Source organism: Myzus persicae, unplaced genomic scaffold, assembly GCF_001856785.1.
Source record: "Myzus persicae strain clone G006 unplaced genomic scaffold, MPER_G0061.0, whole genome shotgun sequence".
NCBI lineage: Eukaryota > Metazoa > Arthropoda > Insecta > Hemiptera > Aphididae > Myzus > Myzus persicae.
Window position 1 is genome coordinate 100793 of NW_019102066.1, and position 16133 is coordinate 116925.

At 32.7% G+C, this 16133-nt stretch overlaps 1 protein-coding gene across 2 annotated transcripts in view; it reads right to left on the reverse strand.

Annotated features, from left to right (window-relative positions):
- Nucleotides 1-904: 904 nt before the first annotated feature.
- The window catches only part of LOC111031131 (peroxidasin homolog), a 297314-nt gene continuing 282085 nt past the window's right edge, over nt 905-16133 (reverse strand). For both annotated transcript variants that reach the window (XM_022310947.1, XM_022310948.1), the window contains exon 7: nt 905-2917. In XM_022310947.1, coding sequence (XP_022166639.1) covers nt 2814-2917 — 104 coding nt within the window. In that variant the 3' untranslated portion in view covers nt 905-2813. The remainder of the gene's footprint in view (nt 2918-16133) is intronic.

A 16133-nucleotide genomic window follows, 5' to 3' on the forward strand; every position in this document is an offset into this window, starting at 1 on the left:
TATATTGTTTGAATTATCGATAACTGATAACCACGATTTAAGATAGTAAGATACTATCTTAAATCGTGCTGATAACCGATATTTCGGCTTTATATTACTTACCTATACAAATCTGTATCCATAGAGCATACAGGGGTGTATAATATATATTATATAGGTAGGTCACTCGATAACACTAACAAACAAATCAAATACAATATCATAGTTGTACATATATTTTTTTTTAACTTAAATAACAATAATAATTTAATCTTTTTCCAAAGTATAATAATATTTATAACAACTCACCACGTTTCACCGTTATAGTAAGTATATTTAATTTTTAGGTAAAAAAAAAAAATAGGATGATAACAACTTTATAACCAAATACAGTTGGCTTATTTACACAAATCATATTTAGAAATATAGTATATTAAACCAATATTAAATATACATTATTTATTTTTAACATTTTTGTATGAACTGCAGATAGGTAGGTACCTATACCACTTTCTCCTTGTATCTGTATGGACGGACAGACACACGTCTGTCCGTCCATCTTATGTCTATCGTATAGGTACGTACTATTTAATATCGTTATTCTACTTTGTTTCAACTAACTATTTAAGTTTTTTATACACAAGAGAGACAAACAAGATTATTAACATTCAAGTTGATAGCACTTAATGTAAGAAGAAAAAAAAATGTCCCCTATAGGGCATTTTAATTATATTTACATACACATCGAATAATTTGATAAGACTAACGTAAAAAAAAATATACATTTATAAATATAAATAAATATAAACTTAAGTAGGTATCTAAATGACAGTAGATGAACCGTAGAGTGTAGACGTTACACATTATTTTGTTGACAAAAAACTGGAATACAAATATAATGTTTAATATGCTGGTTGCTGTATATAGTATATTGTTGTATAAATTAAAACGAATTCTGAATATTAAACATCAATATATTATATAAATACATAGGGTAAGATTTATACATTCCATTAAAAGAATATTATAATGTTACACTTTTTACAGCCAATTGTGTTCAATATTTTTGTATAATTTCAAAAAAAAAGTCCTCATGAAATATTGTAATACGATTATATAGTAACAATAGTGTAAGGTAGATATATAATATATAATAATTATGACGTATAGTCAAAACGATTTTTGTGTGTTATAGTTTATAATATTTTTTTCATCGTATATCTAGTATATTATTATACCTAGTTGAATATTATGAAACACGGTTATTAATTTATTACAATTTTGTTATAATAATACAATATAGGTAATATATAGCTATCTCCTACCTATCATAACAGGTAGGTTATCAAGACCTCGAATTATTAGTGTGGTAGTGACCGGATATTTTTTGAGATTTGTATTAAGTGGGTACCCTTTGGGGAAGGCACTTACTTGTTAGCAATTAATAATCCGTAAGGGGATGTCGGTACCGTAAAACCTTGCAGCATGCGGTGCTTAACCTAATATTATTGAAAGAGTATACAGAGTGTATCTAGAAAACAACGAATGTCACCATTAGGATACACTGTGAAGTAGACTAAAATCGAAAATCGGAAAATGTCAAAATCATGTAGGTTACTTACACTGGAGTTACTTCCTACCTCTTTCTACCTGTTCATAGCTGACTGTATAATACTATATATGCAAGATACATTTGTTGATGCCTATCTAACGTAGTCGATAATCATTGGTATCAAACGTAGAAACGACAGGTGTCATGGTTTTTTCGATTATGGCTCCGAATGATGTAAAAACCATGGTGAAGCATTATACCTACATTTCGTATGATGAATTTCTAGATAGGTACCATTGAATATTCGCCTTATCTTAAACTGAAGTCGTTATTTATGAGCAAAAATGTAAGACCCCTTGTTCTTTGACTTAAGAAAAAAAGTTTTCAAATTGAAATCGGGAGGATTTCTTTATGAGCCTCATAATATTTTCGAATATCTACATCATATCGAAGCCTTGTCATTCGCGATAATTGCTAGTGAATAGTTCAATAGGTAGTTGTAAAGTCCAGATCAATTGATCATTTTTGCCATGATAAAATATCATCATCGTTGCGTTCTAACACGTATTAGATGGGTAGGTCATAATTAGTAAGTTTCATTATAATGCCGTGAGAATTTCCACTTGTGAAATATTTTTGGAAACGAAATAAAATTTTTAATAAAATACGATACTCTAACGAATATCCTCCTTCAATTCATACGCACAGGTGCCGAAACGTATATTGTTCGAATGATGTATTATTCGATCATTGCATATAATATATTTGCATGTAGGTAATAGGCAGGTATTACATTTTGATCTCTTTTTTCAATGCACGAACATTCGAAGGCGTTTAGGGTTGTGCATGTATATACTATATATTATATTATGGTACGATAACTGCAACAGTCGACGATGTGCGACGAAAAAGAAAAGTTTACCCCAATCCCACGCAGTAGTCGTCTTCTCTATATTATTATGCACAAACACGCATATTATTTTGGGTAGTACTACTTACACGTATATATTGAGACATTCTTAACATAATATACCTATGAATATTTATGTACATACAATACACACAACAGACAACATTAAAATATTTCAAAGTCCCGTCTTTCGGTAAAACAAGTGGTGGTGGCGGTGGTGCAGTTGTCGGCAGCACATGCGAAACGATTCGCCACAATGCCATCCATGTAGTGATAATGATTGTTGTTCGGATATTATAATAATAATACGGCGTGATCGCTGTGCAGGTGTTTCGGACGATGACCCGTCACTATCTACACGGGCCCTGGGAATCAACTGGACAGCACCAGACAGCACAGGGTCAGCAGCCACCAGCCGGCCACGCAGCACACCAGAGGACCTGAATTACCGTCGTGTACCGCCGCCGGTTGTTCTCCTGCAAACACGTACGAAATGATCAGTAAATTCGACGAAGAATTATTATTTATACACGAAAATTATTTCTACGGCATCATTGATATTATTATGCATCGACGTGTACATTGATTATTGCAGGTGGCAGAGTTTTGAATCCCAACTATCTATATCTGGCTACAGACGCTGCAATTTCGATTTGGCGTGCTTTTATTTTCCCAGATGGATGTTATCTGCAGCAGGTAGTGATTAAATAGGATCATTGTACTGCGTTATATTTTTAATTGTCAAAATAAAATTATGATAATATTGTAAACGCAGATACACTCGAAAATATATAAATATACATTTGTATCGACCACATTCGAGTCGAAAAAAAAATGTTTCCTATAAATCACATACGTTATCGGTAGGTACGTGCATATTTTTTTGAATGGTACTTAAACTATCATACATATTCATAGCATACAGTTTTGGATTCGAGTTCGGAAGGAAGTAACTGCTATTATAATGATAATCGAAAGTTTCGTATCGTCCGGTGTCAACAATAGTAACACGTTTATGCCGATTTACCTAGGTACCTATAGTGTCGTCATCATTATTTTCAGTGATTGAAGCTGTCGTTTCTCAATATTCTCTACCTTAAACTCACTTGCCGTAATGTATTTTAGTATGAAAATAATTGTAATTTAGGTTCGGTCCAGAGTGTTAAACTATTTTGCTTTATATATAACAAGTACATATTTATGTTGCATTGAATTTTGAATTTTATAGTGTCCAAGTATTCTAAGTAGGTATCTTAAAAATTTGACCATTCTGAAAAAGCAGGATAAGTAACCTACCTAGCAAGGTTTATATTTGTGTAATATTTCACAGAATATTATGATATAAATCAATATAACATCATCTAAATAAATTATTCATCTCAATTAGGCAAGTACTAAACGTGTCATATATATTCATATTACTATGCATGGTTTTTAATTCAAAATCAATGAATTGCTAAAAATTAGTTCCACCTCTATCCAGATGAATTAAAAAATTTAATTTTGTTTTCCAATTAATTTTAGAGAAAAAAAGGTTTTTCATCCTCGTACAATTAATTTTAAAAACCTGTAAAAAAAACCACCAGCTTATATTATTTTCATTTTGCATGGTTCAAACGACTAAACTTTTTTCAAATATTTAATGTAAAAAATAATAATGTATTACGACAACATTTTCTGTACCTACATCTATATGTCAAAGTTTGAAAAAAAATTATACGACATCAAATCTATATTTATCTTATTACTATTGGATGTATAAATTTACAATTATATAATTGTTATTAGATAAAGGAGTAAACATTGTTTGAAAGAATTTTAAATGTAATCTTAATTCATTATTCATTAACCATTGATTCATTTTAAGTCTATTTCTGTGTCATAATCCGTCTGGTTCAAACATATGCATATGCCTGCTGTCACGAAAACGATATTTATATAATCTGCAGTGTATTTAATTTGTTAAAATTTATATTTTGAACTATACGATGGAGCTATTGATTTTACTGTGTAGTGTTATGAAACAACATATAAAAAACATAAACATTTTTGAAGAAATAAAAGTTTATTTACTGAAATAATTGGACTTGGTTGACAGATTTTTTACGATTATCAGTTAAAAAATATTCAAAAATGGATAATACTGTGATCAAGATTACACTCATACGCAACCTAACCACACATCACACATGATGTGTCAGTAATTCATTGCTCCTGTCAACAGTATTATAAGTAATCGATTTTGTTATTCCCTAATATCTACCGGATATGATTAAATTCAAATTGTCCTTAAGGTTATACACTGGATATCATCTTTTTTTTTATTCAAAAGGATCATTTACCGTATAATCGTTTACTCTAAGGACAATGGTTTGGACTTAATAGATCTGATTAACGAGTCTCGATTGAATATTTATCTTCAAAATGTTTTAAAATTAATTTTCTGAAATATTTAATTATGTTTAAAAATTCTTGGAATGTATTAATATAATTATATAACATAAAACAGATTTTGAATTAATAGATGGAGATACGTAGTGCTTTAACTTTTAATTATGTTTCATACATTTAAGGAGTTTATTTGATTACAAAATGAATCACTGAGTTGGAAGTAAATTACTCTCGTGTTCATTAAAAAAAAACGATTTAAAAAATATTAGCTTTTAAAATAACTAATTAATTAAAATCGTTTACACATTTAACTGTGTAATTGAATAAGATTCAACTCACGGGAATATGTTTTTATTTTGTTCTGTTTGTTCTGTTCTGTTTTGAACTTTTTATATACTCTTGTATAAAAATGATATTATAAATTTTTACAAACATAACAATTCAAAATTATTTCATTTGTTTCCTTTAAAGTAAATCATATTAGGCACTGAAATTAAAAATTTGTATTTTAATACGTAATACATATTATTATTATACATTATTTTTATGATCCCAAAGTATTAACTATTAAAGTTAATCATATTAGGTCGAACATTTGTAAATCGAGCGAATAAAACCACTCAGTGAAATGCGGTCTCCATATTTATTTTCAGATTTTTCTAGAAAATATTTTGTGAAGGGTGGTTTGGACGACAGCGGAATAATTTTGGTACGACACGATGACATTTCAGTGTGCTACAGACAAACGTGTGAAGCGTTAGAATAATTATATCGACTTACGGATATCTTACCTATAACCATATGGACATATAAATACAATTTGTCTATGAGTATAACTTCCAATAATAAAATAATTTGAATTACATGCATGACGTGGGCACGAAATAGGATTACAGAAGAGATTAGCCAAACATAATTTATTCGGCGAAATTCACTAGGTCTGGCAAATGCAAGTATAGTGTAACAATAGTAATAATATGACAGAATATGATATTATATAACATAATATTAATATGTAATTATGAAAAATTATTTTGAAATATTTCTTCTTCTCTATTATTGCGAGTGGACAATTTTACATTAAACTAATATAGTTGACCACCATCTATTAACAGTCAAAATGCATCGGATTAGGCGTTAATATGGTACTAAACAGTAAACGTGAAATAAAAGCCATGAAGTTCTTCACTCGCAGTTGGTACGAAAACAGTAAACACGTATGTACTTTAAGCTCGAAACCAATAATTGTAGATACGTTTTTTTTATTTTATTGATCTTAAGCCCGAGCAACTATGGACATCAGCTATGTAACACGAGTGTGTGTGTGTGGCGAGTATTTGTCACTAAAAACCCGGCTGGTCACCCATCTTGGAACTAGAGACACCACCGGCCGATGGTTACACTCAGAACACGTTTCTTGACTAAATACAACCACCAAGCCACGCCAGGTCACAATAAGTGTGTGCTTAAAATAGAGAGCCATACATTGTTATATCGAAAAACGAAATGTCACAATTTCAGATGTACTTATGATAAAGTTTATGAAATGTTAAAATATCTATACTGTCATCGGCGTTTAAGTTTAGAAAATTGTTTTCAATTGTTATGATTTAAATTTAATGAACTTAGAATTATGATTTTCATCGCTGTACCTATTACTCGCACATTTAAAGCATAAGCCGAAATCTTACTGTGACCAGTAGAGTATGAATACCATTTTTACTTTTAAAATAAAATACACCTTTCTTTTAGGACAGTAGTTGTCTGTTGTAGTCAGTGTAACTGTGTTATATAAACACCCAAATACAACATTGGAATAGTATATTTTTTCTTTGAGATGAGAAAATATTTAAATACCGTGCAGTGCAGTAAAGTCTTATAGTACGAGTAGAATTGTATCGCCAACTCTTAATGATTTTTTATTGTCAATAACAGTTAAACTATTCTTATTTATTATTATTTTCTGTATTCACATTTTTTTTTTTTTTTTTTTTTAAATTTAGAAAAAACCATTTAGACAACATTTTTTAACTGAAATTACTTTAGACTATTCAAAGGTATTTACATTAATTCGGATGACATTTTCCGTTCAAATATAAAAATACTGATATAAAATGAATTCCAAGAAAACATTATGTTGCTATTACAATATTACATTGTTACGAAAAGTAAAATATGACATCTCATTAATTTTGACTGTAAAATGGGTAAAATACGAATGTGCGTATAATTGAGGAAAAGTTTGAGTTAAATATTGTTGATTGGAAAAAAAAATCATTATTGTAATACACTGTTATTGTTGTTTTTAATTCGAAATCATTTGTATTAAAGTCCCGTCATAGCGCTAGGACTCGATTGGAAACGAAACGCATTTATTAATCAGCCACGTGAAAAGTACGAACCGATATATTATTATTATAATAGAAGTATATTCGAGAGGAATATTGGCGGAACGAAATGTTTTTTTTTCACTTTGACCTGGTTTGAAAATAGTAATTAGGTAGTACCTACATCGATCCGTCGGGCATCGTGATTTTCGCATATAATAATAATATAATAATATTGGTAGTAATATATGCTTTGTAAAAGGAAAATCAATCATGAAAGAGGTTTTGTTTTAACTTAAAGTAAGTTTTTTTATGTGCATAAAAAATCAAGTCCAATCGTATTATTGTCGGTGTCCAGAGACATGGTTAATAAACTGCATTGTAACCATTTTATTATTATAATAATACATCGACATGTCACATATTGGCTCAGCCGGAATTGGTCAACGCAGATAAATATAATATTCTACTGCAGCGAAGGGTTGTTAAAATATGCCTCGCAAATCTCTGCAGCTATTATAATATTATTATGATATCGTTGTGAGTCTAACGACGAAGAACAAAGGCTGAAAGCGTATAAAAAATTACATATATGCGTATATTGTTGTTTGGAAAAAATAAAATGCACGATCGGAGCACGCTGAGGTTTGTAAGATATTATATTGTATGATCGTGATTTTGCCACGTCCGGCGGGCTGCGTTTTATATATTTTACTTTCGACAGGTCTGCAAAAACGTTATGGTAATAATAATATAACATAACTAAACAGTTCGACGACTTTTCACTTTTCGGTCGTGTAATTAATTTCATTACGTTTCGACGATGTACTTCATAACAGAATATAATATAGCTATCGTCGTGTCCAGAGTCTAGACGCCCCCCCCCCCCCGGTGATAAACGGTTTGCGTCCACAGTCCACACAATAATACTGGGTCATTATTTTAACAGTCAACATTCATTATCTCGAAAAGTATGAACCTTTTTGAAAATATTTGTTTTACATAATTCGAATTCAATGCAAACACTGGTTTCAAAAAACCATTTAAAGGTTTACTATTTTTATCAAAAAATTCTTTAGATTCTGAGCTGAGCGATGAATGAACTGATTTTACAATTATATGCTTGTTTTTTTGTGTGTCTCATCATCAGATCACTAGATCATCTTAAGAGTTAAGAGGCAGTAAAAATGTTTTGATTTCCGATTCAGTATTTTTTCTGGCGGGAGAAGGGGTGTAATTGGTGCAGTTTGAGAGGTCAAAATTTAAAACGCCCAGTAGTACTTATTAAAAAACTTAGTAAAAAACAAAAAATTAAAAATTAATAAAAATTGGAATTTTTACCCAAAACCAGTTTGAATAATGATTTTTTTTTTGGGTGTAACTAATCTCGAGTTAAGAACAGCTATTAAATCTATTAATCATATGAAAACATTAAATTTAAAATTTGATTTATTTTCAACAGCACTTCATACATTAATGTCTAAATACTCGAGTTGGTGAATTTAGCTGCTTGGCATTTGTAAAAAATTAATGATATTGCACTATGTACCATACATAGATACTATCTGAAAGTGTATAAATCGTATATATATTTTTTAGTTTCTCGATAACTATATTGTAGAGGTACTGCAGAAAATAAAATCAAACAAAGTGGTACGACCGGGTTTCAGTTGCTGTAGTTGTTTCAACATTATATTATATTTTATTGCTTGTGTACCCACATCGAAATGGCTTCACTCCAAAATGTCCTTGGACAAATACCATGCACCCCATGCATATACAGAGTGGGCCTATGGACTTATGCTGATGAACTGCAATGTCCCACCCTGTACTGTGTACGTTGACTGCTTTAGTTCAACGGTCTACTAAAAAAACTAATAAAAAGTCTCATAACTCGTAAAAAATGCAATGTGTGATAATAATTATCGCACTAGTTGAGTAAGGTATTGTTCTGGTTTCCATTTGGTCGTGAACGACTGTAAGCTATTGTGATCGCCACCTTTTACGATGATAATATTATTATATATTATAATAATCATCGTTTCCTTTACAACTGACCATCTATGGATAACTGCACGATTTCCGTACCAAATGGATGTACTTCCTAATATTCGCGGACGACTGCAAATATATCCCCCCTCTTAAGTCGTCATTGGAAAACGTTTCGGGAGAAAATCTATACAGGCAGCTCCACGAGGCAACGTCTAGATGCTTGGAAAATTTCCAAAAATAATAATTTACTATACGAGACGAGAACGGGACAAGAGGCGATAGATGTATAATTTAGGTCATAATAACAGATTAGTAACTGGAAATAGTGTGCTTGTGGAAATCGTAATATATATATCGTGATACAGATACATTAATTACTGATTTGTATTTATACTGTCTGTGTATTTGATCTGTTTAGAGTTGCCAATAATTGAATTTCATACTGAACATTTTATCTTTGATCAGGTTTATTTTGATATTTTAAATTTGATTTTATGTTTAATAGCGACTCAGCTGTTTGTTTTAAAGCCGCACCACAAACGACGAATGTAATAACCGCGATCATATTATATTGTTTTTGTATCAAACTCGTTTCGGAATGTATATTTTTTAATTAGAAAAACAAAACTGTCTTTAAACATAAAATCGATGATACCTATTGTTTTTCACCGGAACTCGTTATTAATTAGATTCGAGGAACTCAATTTTCATTCGAATTCCACACGTTTGTACATTGTTTGTGCAGTTAAAACCGAATGCGTTGCGAAGCAGTTCCCGGAAGTGTGATAATAATAATATATTATATTAGTTATATGAGAGTTTTATAATTAATATAATTGCTTTATATATAACTAGAAGTTTGTGACTGCGTTGTTCGTACACTCACACACAACAATGCATAACAATGGTATTGCACATAATATACGGCTTACTATTGTACCGACCGATGGTTTGAGTGGTAATAATACTCAGTGGCGTTTCACCGGCAACAAATTTTTTGTCGTAACATATTATACTTTTGAGTGGCTTGGTGAGGCGTGGTCGTAAGCTCAATCTGAGGGTAAGCACCCGCCGTCGATGCTGGTCGAGCAACACATCCTTGTCACACATACAAAAGTGATTCAACCAATCGACCCCCCCCCCCTCCACAGTACCTGGTTAACGACCTTAGTGGTTGAAGCCTTAAACCAAATGACAAAAATAATAATATTCCATTGGTCATTAATTGTGTAAATATTGTTACTGAAAAGCCATTACCGTTTATAGTGCAACATGATGGGTAGGTATTTATTATATTGTACACAATATTATCACATCATATGGATGGTTGAGCGTTGCAAACATGTGTTATTTGTTGATAACGGATTTTTAGGTTTTTCCATACATTTTTTGGCTTCATGCTGCTCAACAGAGGTGAATAATCTGGTCAACATATTTAGTACAGAATTCTTAGAAAAAATTGATTTCGGATATTACATCTTATTTTAAAGATTGAAGAATATTCAGCCTATGTTTTATATTTAAGAATATATTGTACTATTTGTTCATAAATCGTGTTTTCCGAAATCCCGAGTTTAAATATTTCATCACACGAAAAAAAAGATGGAAATTGTTCAATAATTTGTTTCTAATTAAATTTAAAATAGTTTAATTTTTATTGATTGTTTCAAATTTTCAATTGTTACTGGATTTAAATAATTTACCAAAGAAAAGGCATGTTATAATTATTTTCAAGTTTAAGCAAAATATTACACGGTATGCAACAAATTTATGGCAAATGTAAATATTATAAATGTATGAAGTTTAATGTTAACTATTGATGTATGTTTTACATAATGTGTTTCTATTGTACCTGGTATACTGCAGATTTTTAAATTAGTTGAAGTGAAAAATGAGTAAATATTTTACTAGTTTGAAGATTGTTATAAGAACAGGTATTTTTAGAGCATATTAGAATCATATTTTAAACTTTTAAGAGCAAAATAACCCGTTCTTTATGCCTTATGTGTAATTGTATTGATTTAGCTTACATTGTTTACAAGAAGCCGAACGATTTTTGAAAATCTATTTTGGAGTGCAATATTGTTTTAAATATTTAATATCATACTTTCTCATAACACTCCAGCGTGGTTCCTAAAAAATTCATAAGCGTGCACTCCATACAATACGTGTGCGCTTACAACAGCAGGCCGTCTTTGGTGTAACTATACCTATATACGGAATCAGCGAATTTCCATTTTTGAGTTTGAGATCGGCTTAAATTTTGTCATCGGTTATTCGACTCGATCGCTCCAAACACGACCCTACATTAAAAGCATTCAAGCATATCGTCGGATTCAAAACCGATCGAGAAGGCGTTTTTTTTTCTGCCGACGACTGCCGAGGAGGTCCTATCCGCGCTGCGTGACGTCTAACGATTACGAAATAATAATAACATAGCTACACACTGTGACGTACGGGTAGGCGCACTCGTCGGCCGACCTGCTGAGGCTATTATTTGTGACAGGTCGTCACATACGATACATCCGCTTGTCCCTCCCGCTACGCCATGCCATCGTTGTACTGTTATAACGTATTTCCGTTTTGGAGCGTCCGATTAATGGCTGACGCGAGCGGTAATAATAATAATTATAATATTTGCGATAATCGGAGGAGCAATTTTCCCCGTTGATGCATTTGACGCGCACGTATATTACTGCCGTGCGATAACCGGAAATGCACCGGCGGTGTACGGTTTTCTCGAAATCCCCGTTGCACTATAATACGGCCGCTGGTACACAGGATATTATACAGGCGTTTTACAGTGTAACAAAATATAGTATGCACAGCGTTGCACAATGCTCGTAGTATATACCCAGGTATATATACCTAATACACGTCACGCGCACGATTCTTCCGTTAATAACAATATTGATCGTCTTATAGCTTAGTGTTTCTGCGGAGTAAAAATATGTGTTCGACGCCACTGTATGCAATTTATATATATATAATAAAATATAATATTATGTGTATACATTTATAGGCACATCGGCGGCGCAGTGTAATCCGGAATGTTGCCTACAATAACAACGCTACGGCTTTGTCATCTCGCGTCTGGTCACAAAAACGGCTTATACGCCGTTTCGCAATTAATTTTGTTTTTACTTCTGCAGCCCCCTCCCCGAAGGGTAAAAAAAAAAAATAAGTGAGTCTGCGACGAAACGAAAACGAAGTTGTCGTCGTCGTCGCTGCTGCTTTTGCTGTAGGATTTTGTAAATATCCAGGCATTATATCTATACACAATATTATATTTTAATGCACCTACGCGGAGTATAATGAAAATTCCGAAACAACTGGAAACGCAATTCAACAATCGTCATACTCTGTAAAATTATGATGTATACATCACCGTGATATATGTATATATATAATATAATATAATATTATGTTTTGTTTCAACTTTCACTGGTTCACGCTTAAAGGTACGACGCGGCGTAATTCTGACTTTTCATATTTATCATTTTCATTTGTTTGTAAACATACAGCGCAGAGTACTGCTACACTGCTACTGCTAAACATCGAATACCTAATCGAACCTAAAATAACCCATGCGCAGCTGAAAAATTGATCCACCCCACCTATCCACCAGCAATTTATAACAAACGCAAGTACTATGATTAGTGTCACTATTACTATTTACTATAATAATTACCATTATTTAGGAATTGTTGATTACTTTCATATTGAGTTCCCATCCACACATAAATATCAAAAAAAAAAAACCGAAAAACCACCGCTTCTCAAAAATCAATAATGTTTTATGATTACGATTCGTATAGGTAAGTAAATAATAAGTAGGTAAATAGGTATGATTATACGAGTATATGATGCACACCGTTCACCACTGCCGAATATTTTTCTCGACGTCTTACGATGCCATGGGCGTCTACGGACATTTTCAAGTGAGAAGGGCAAGATTTTTTAAAATTGACAATAGACATAGTAGATAATATGTTTGGCCAAAGGACAAACAGGTTTAAAATTCCGGGGTCTTGGCCCTCCCCTGGAGACGCCCATGTACGGTGGTTTAATGATACATCATCCATGTTTAGTGATGTACAATTTAAGAAATTTAATATTCATAAAACTTTTAAGGAGAAATTTCTGAAATTTTTAAACTAAATTTTATTTTTTGCGGAGCTTATCTTTTTACTTAGTGCGTGAACAAATTAGATGTATTCTTTGAATTTTGAAGTATATTTAATAATATTAAATTTGTATATTTATACCGTACAAATGTTATGAATTTAAATATTTTGTTTTAATCATTATAATTAAAAATTTCAGAAATAATGATACAATTTTAATAACTGTATGGTAGTATAGCATTCGTAGTATTACTGTTTTATCACAGCAAAATGAATGCAAAATACTAAAAATACTAAAAAATACTAATACTAAAAATTAAATTTTTTCTTGGCAATTTCTTACTTACATCACTAGGTACAACGGTTATAATAATATTATTCGGGTTACGACGCTCGTGTACCTGTTTTGCCTATCCAAGACGCCGTGTTACGGAAATAGTATAATCGGAGATTTGGAACGTACAAAAAAATCTTTGTGAACAAGCAATTTTTCCTATGTGTTTTTTTTATCTCTTTGTTAAATATTATTAGCTGATCCTGCACGGCGTTATCAGTGACAAATAAAATGCTCACTGATTTGCCTTTTCTTGGAGTCCGTTAAATGTATAACTCGCGCTGATTGTTTACACATTTTTTGGGTTGTTGTGATCAAGTATAATAAAATACTGGTTAAAATGTATAGCCAATCACAATAACTAGGTATTTTGTTCACCAATGGCAACCCTACTAGCTAACCTAACTTAACCTAACCCACTAGCAAAAAGAATTCGTTTTTCATGAGCCAACAAATCCCCGCGTGAGCCGTACTTTAAAAGTTTAAAATGTAAATTTTAAAAATTTTGCTTCGAGTTGCACAGCCTCGGATATAGGATTACACACACACACACACACACACACACACACACACACACACACACACACACACACACACACACATACACACTTATGTATATTACTTTTTAGCTTAGATTCGCAGCATTGTTCGTCAAAGAGTATGTCTGACAGAATTGTACGAAATTGGCTATACCGAAATCCGCTTACGCCGTTTGGTAATAGCAGTAAACCGCTGTTTCATTACTAGTATTTTTACCTACCCCTAACTCGCCGTTCAGGTCCATATTATAATAATATGTGCTCGAATTAAAATAATAGGCTTCGCGATCCTTTTGTCTCTCCGACCACCCATCTCATTTAATCGCAATTTCCACCACAACAACAATGTAGTTCGCTGCCGGAAAACGGCGGTAGCTGTGGCGTACATATAATATATATATATAATTTATGTTATATTCATAGGTATATAATATATGTGTATATACGTCTGCAGCTTTCCATCTCGTCCCATTGTTCAATTCTCATAATATACATATTTATATATATACGCACGTACGTACGTTTATTTATATAATAATAATAATAATGATAATAAAATTAAATTCTGTAATATACAATCAACCTATACACACGTGCTTTAAGTCCCGTTCGCGCGTCCTGGCTGCAGTCATCCGGGTCCGGTTCAACACAAATATTTGAGTTGCGCAAAGTCGCATCAGACGCCGCCAATTAGATATGTATATATCGGTAGGTAGGTACTCAGCGAGGGTCGACTGGTCGGGATGTACAAAACGATTGTGCATACATTACAAACAACCCCTGCACAGGGGCGTAAGGGGGGGGGTCTCAAGTGTCAGGTATAGGCACGCCCCCGTGCGTATACAATATATTAATATATAGATATGATAATATAATATAATATATCTTTTGTACACGCCCACGCAGTGTTCGCACGGTACAACAGTAGAAGATATCAATGCGACGTAACCCAGCTAACACGCGAAAACAAATCAAATCGGACCGTTTCACCTATATATCAGGTATATTGTTGTGCACACGGACGCGACGATGAATAATTTGTCGGCCGCAGAGGCGCAGGTCGTGTTTTATTCGCGATAACAATAATAATGATTAATAATAATAATAACAATAATAATAATAATAATAATAATAATATCGTCGGGGGTGTGCATTATTCATATTTTATTCGCCCTCGAAAGTTTCTGACTGCATATAGGCCACTGGTGTCGTCCCACGCGGACTTCAAACATCTATATGCGCCACCCCTCCGGTAACACTCGAGCGTCCTGCCCAATATCATTACGACCGTCGGGTCTTACACCTCCGATCGTGAGGGGGGGGGAGTTGAGACCACGTGGGTGCAGGTGACCTGCAGACTTATCCGAGACGTTTCTTGGAAATATAATATGTTGTTATTATTATATTATCGTACGAGCCCGCAAAAAGTTTACCGCCATCGGAGACCCGTCTGCGGCGACCGCTTCGAAATTATTACTATTATCAAACGCCGTACTCGGGCTCATAGAATTAATACAGTGATTTCGTTTTTTTTCTTCGCTTGTTCAGTTGACAATGTTTACGGCGCCATACCTATATAATATTGTATTAGATTGTTTAAAACACTCGGAGACGTTGTCTCGACAACTCGAAGAGAGTACACAACAATGCGGACCGTCAACACAGCATATTTTATAGGTACTAAGCGGAAAGATAGTACTATGATAATAGTGAATTAATTTCAAAAGTGAACATTATAAAACAATCATAATGTTACGTGCAATGAAAACATGTGATTTGAATCAATGAACGTCTTTGAACTTTAATATACTGGTTCGCTTTAAATCTTTAATTAATAACTAATAAGTACATTACATGTTATTATATTATGCCGTTGCGCGGAGAGCGCTATATGTTCGCTACGCCGTCCGTATTACTACTGACGAGTGCTTATCTGGGTACATCGCAGGTACCCAAGATAGTCGCCGAGCATATCGAACATA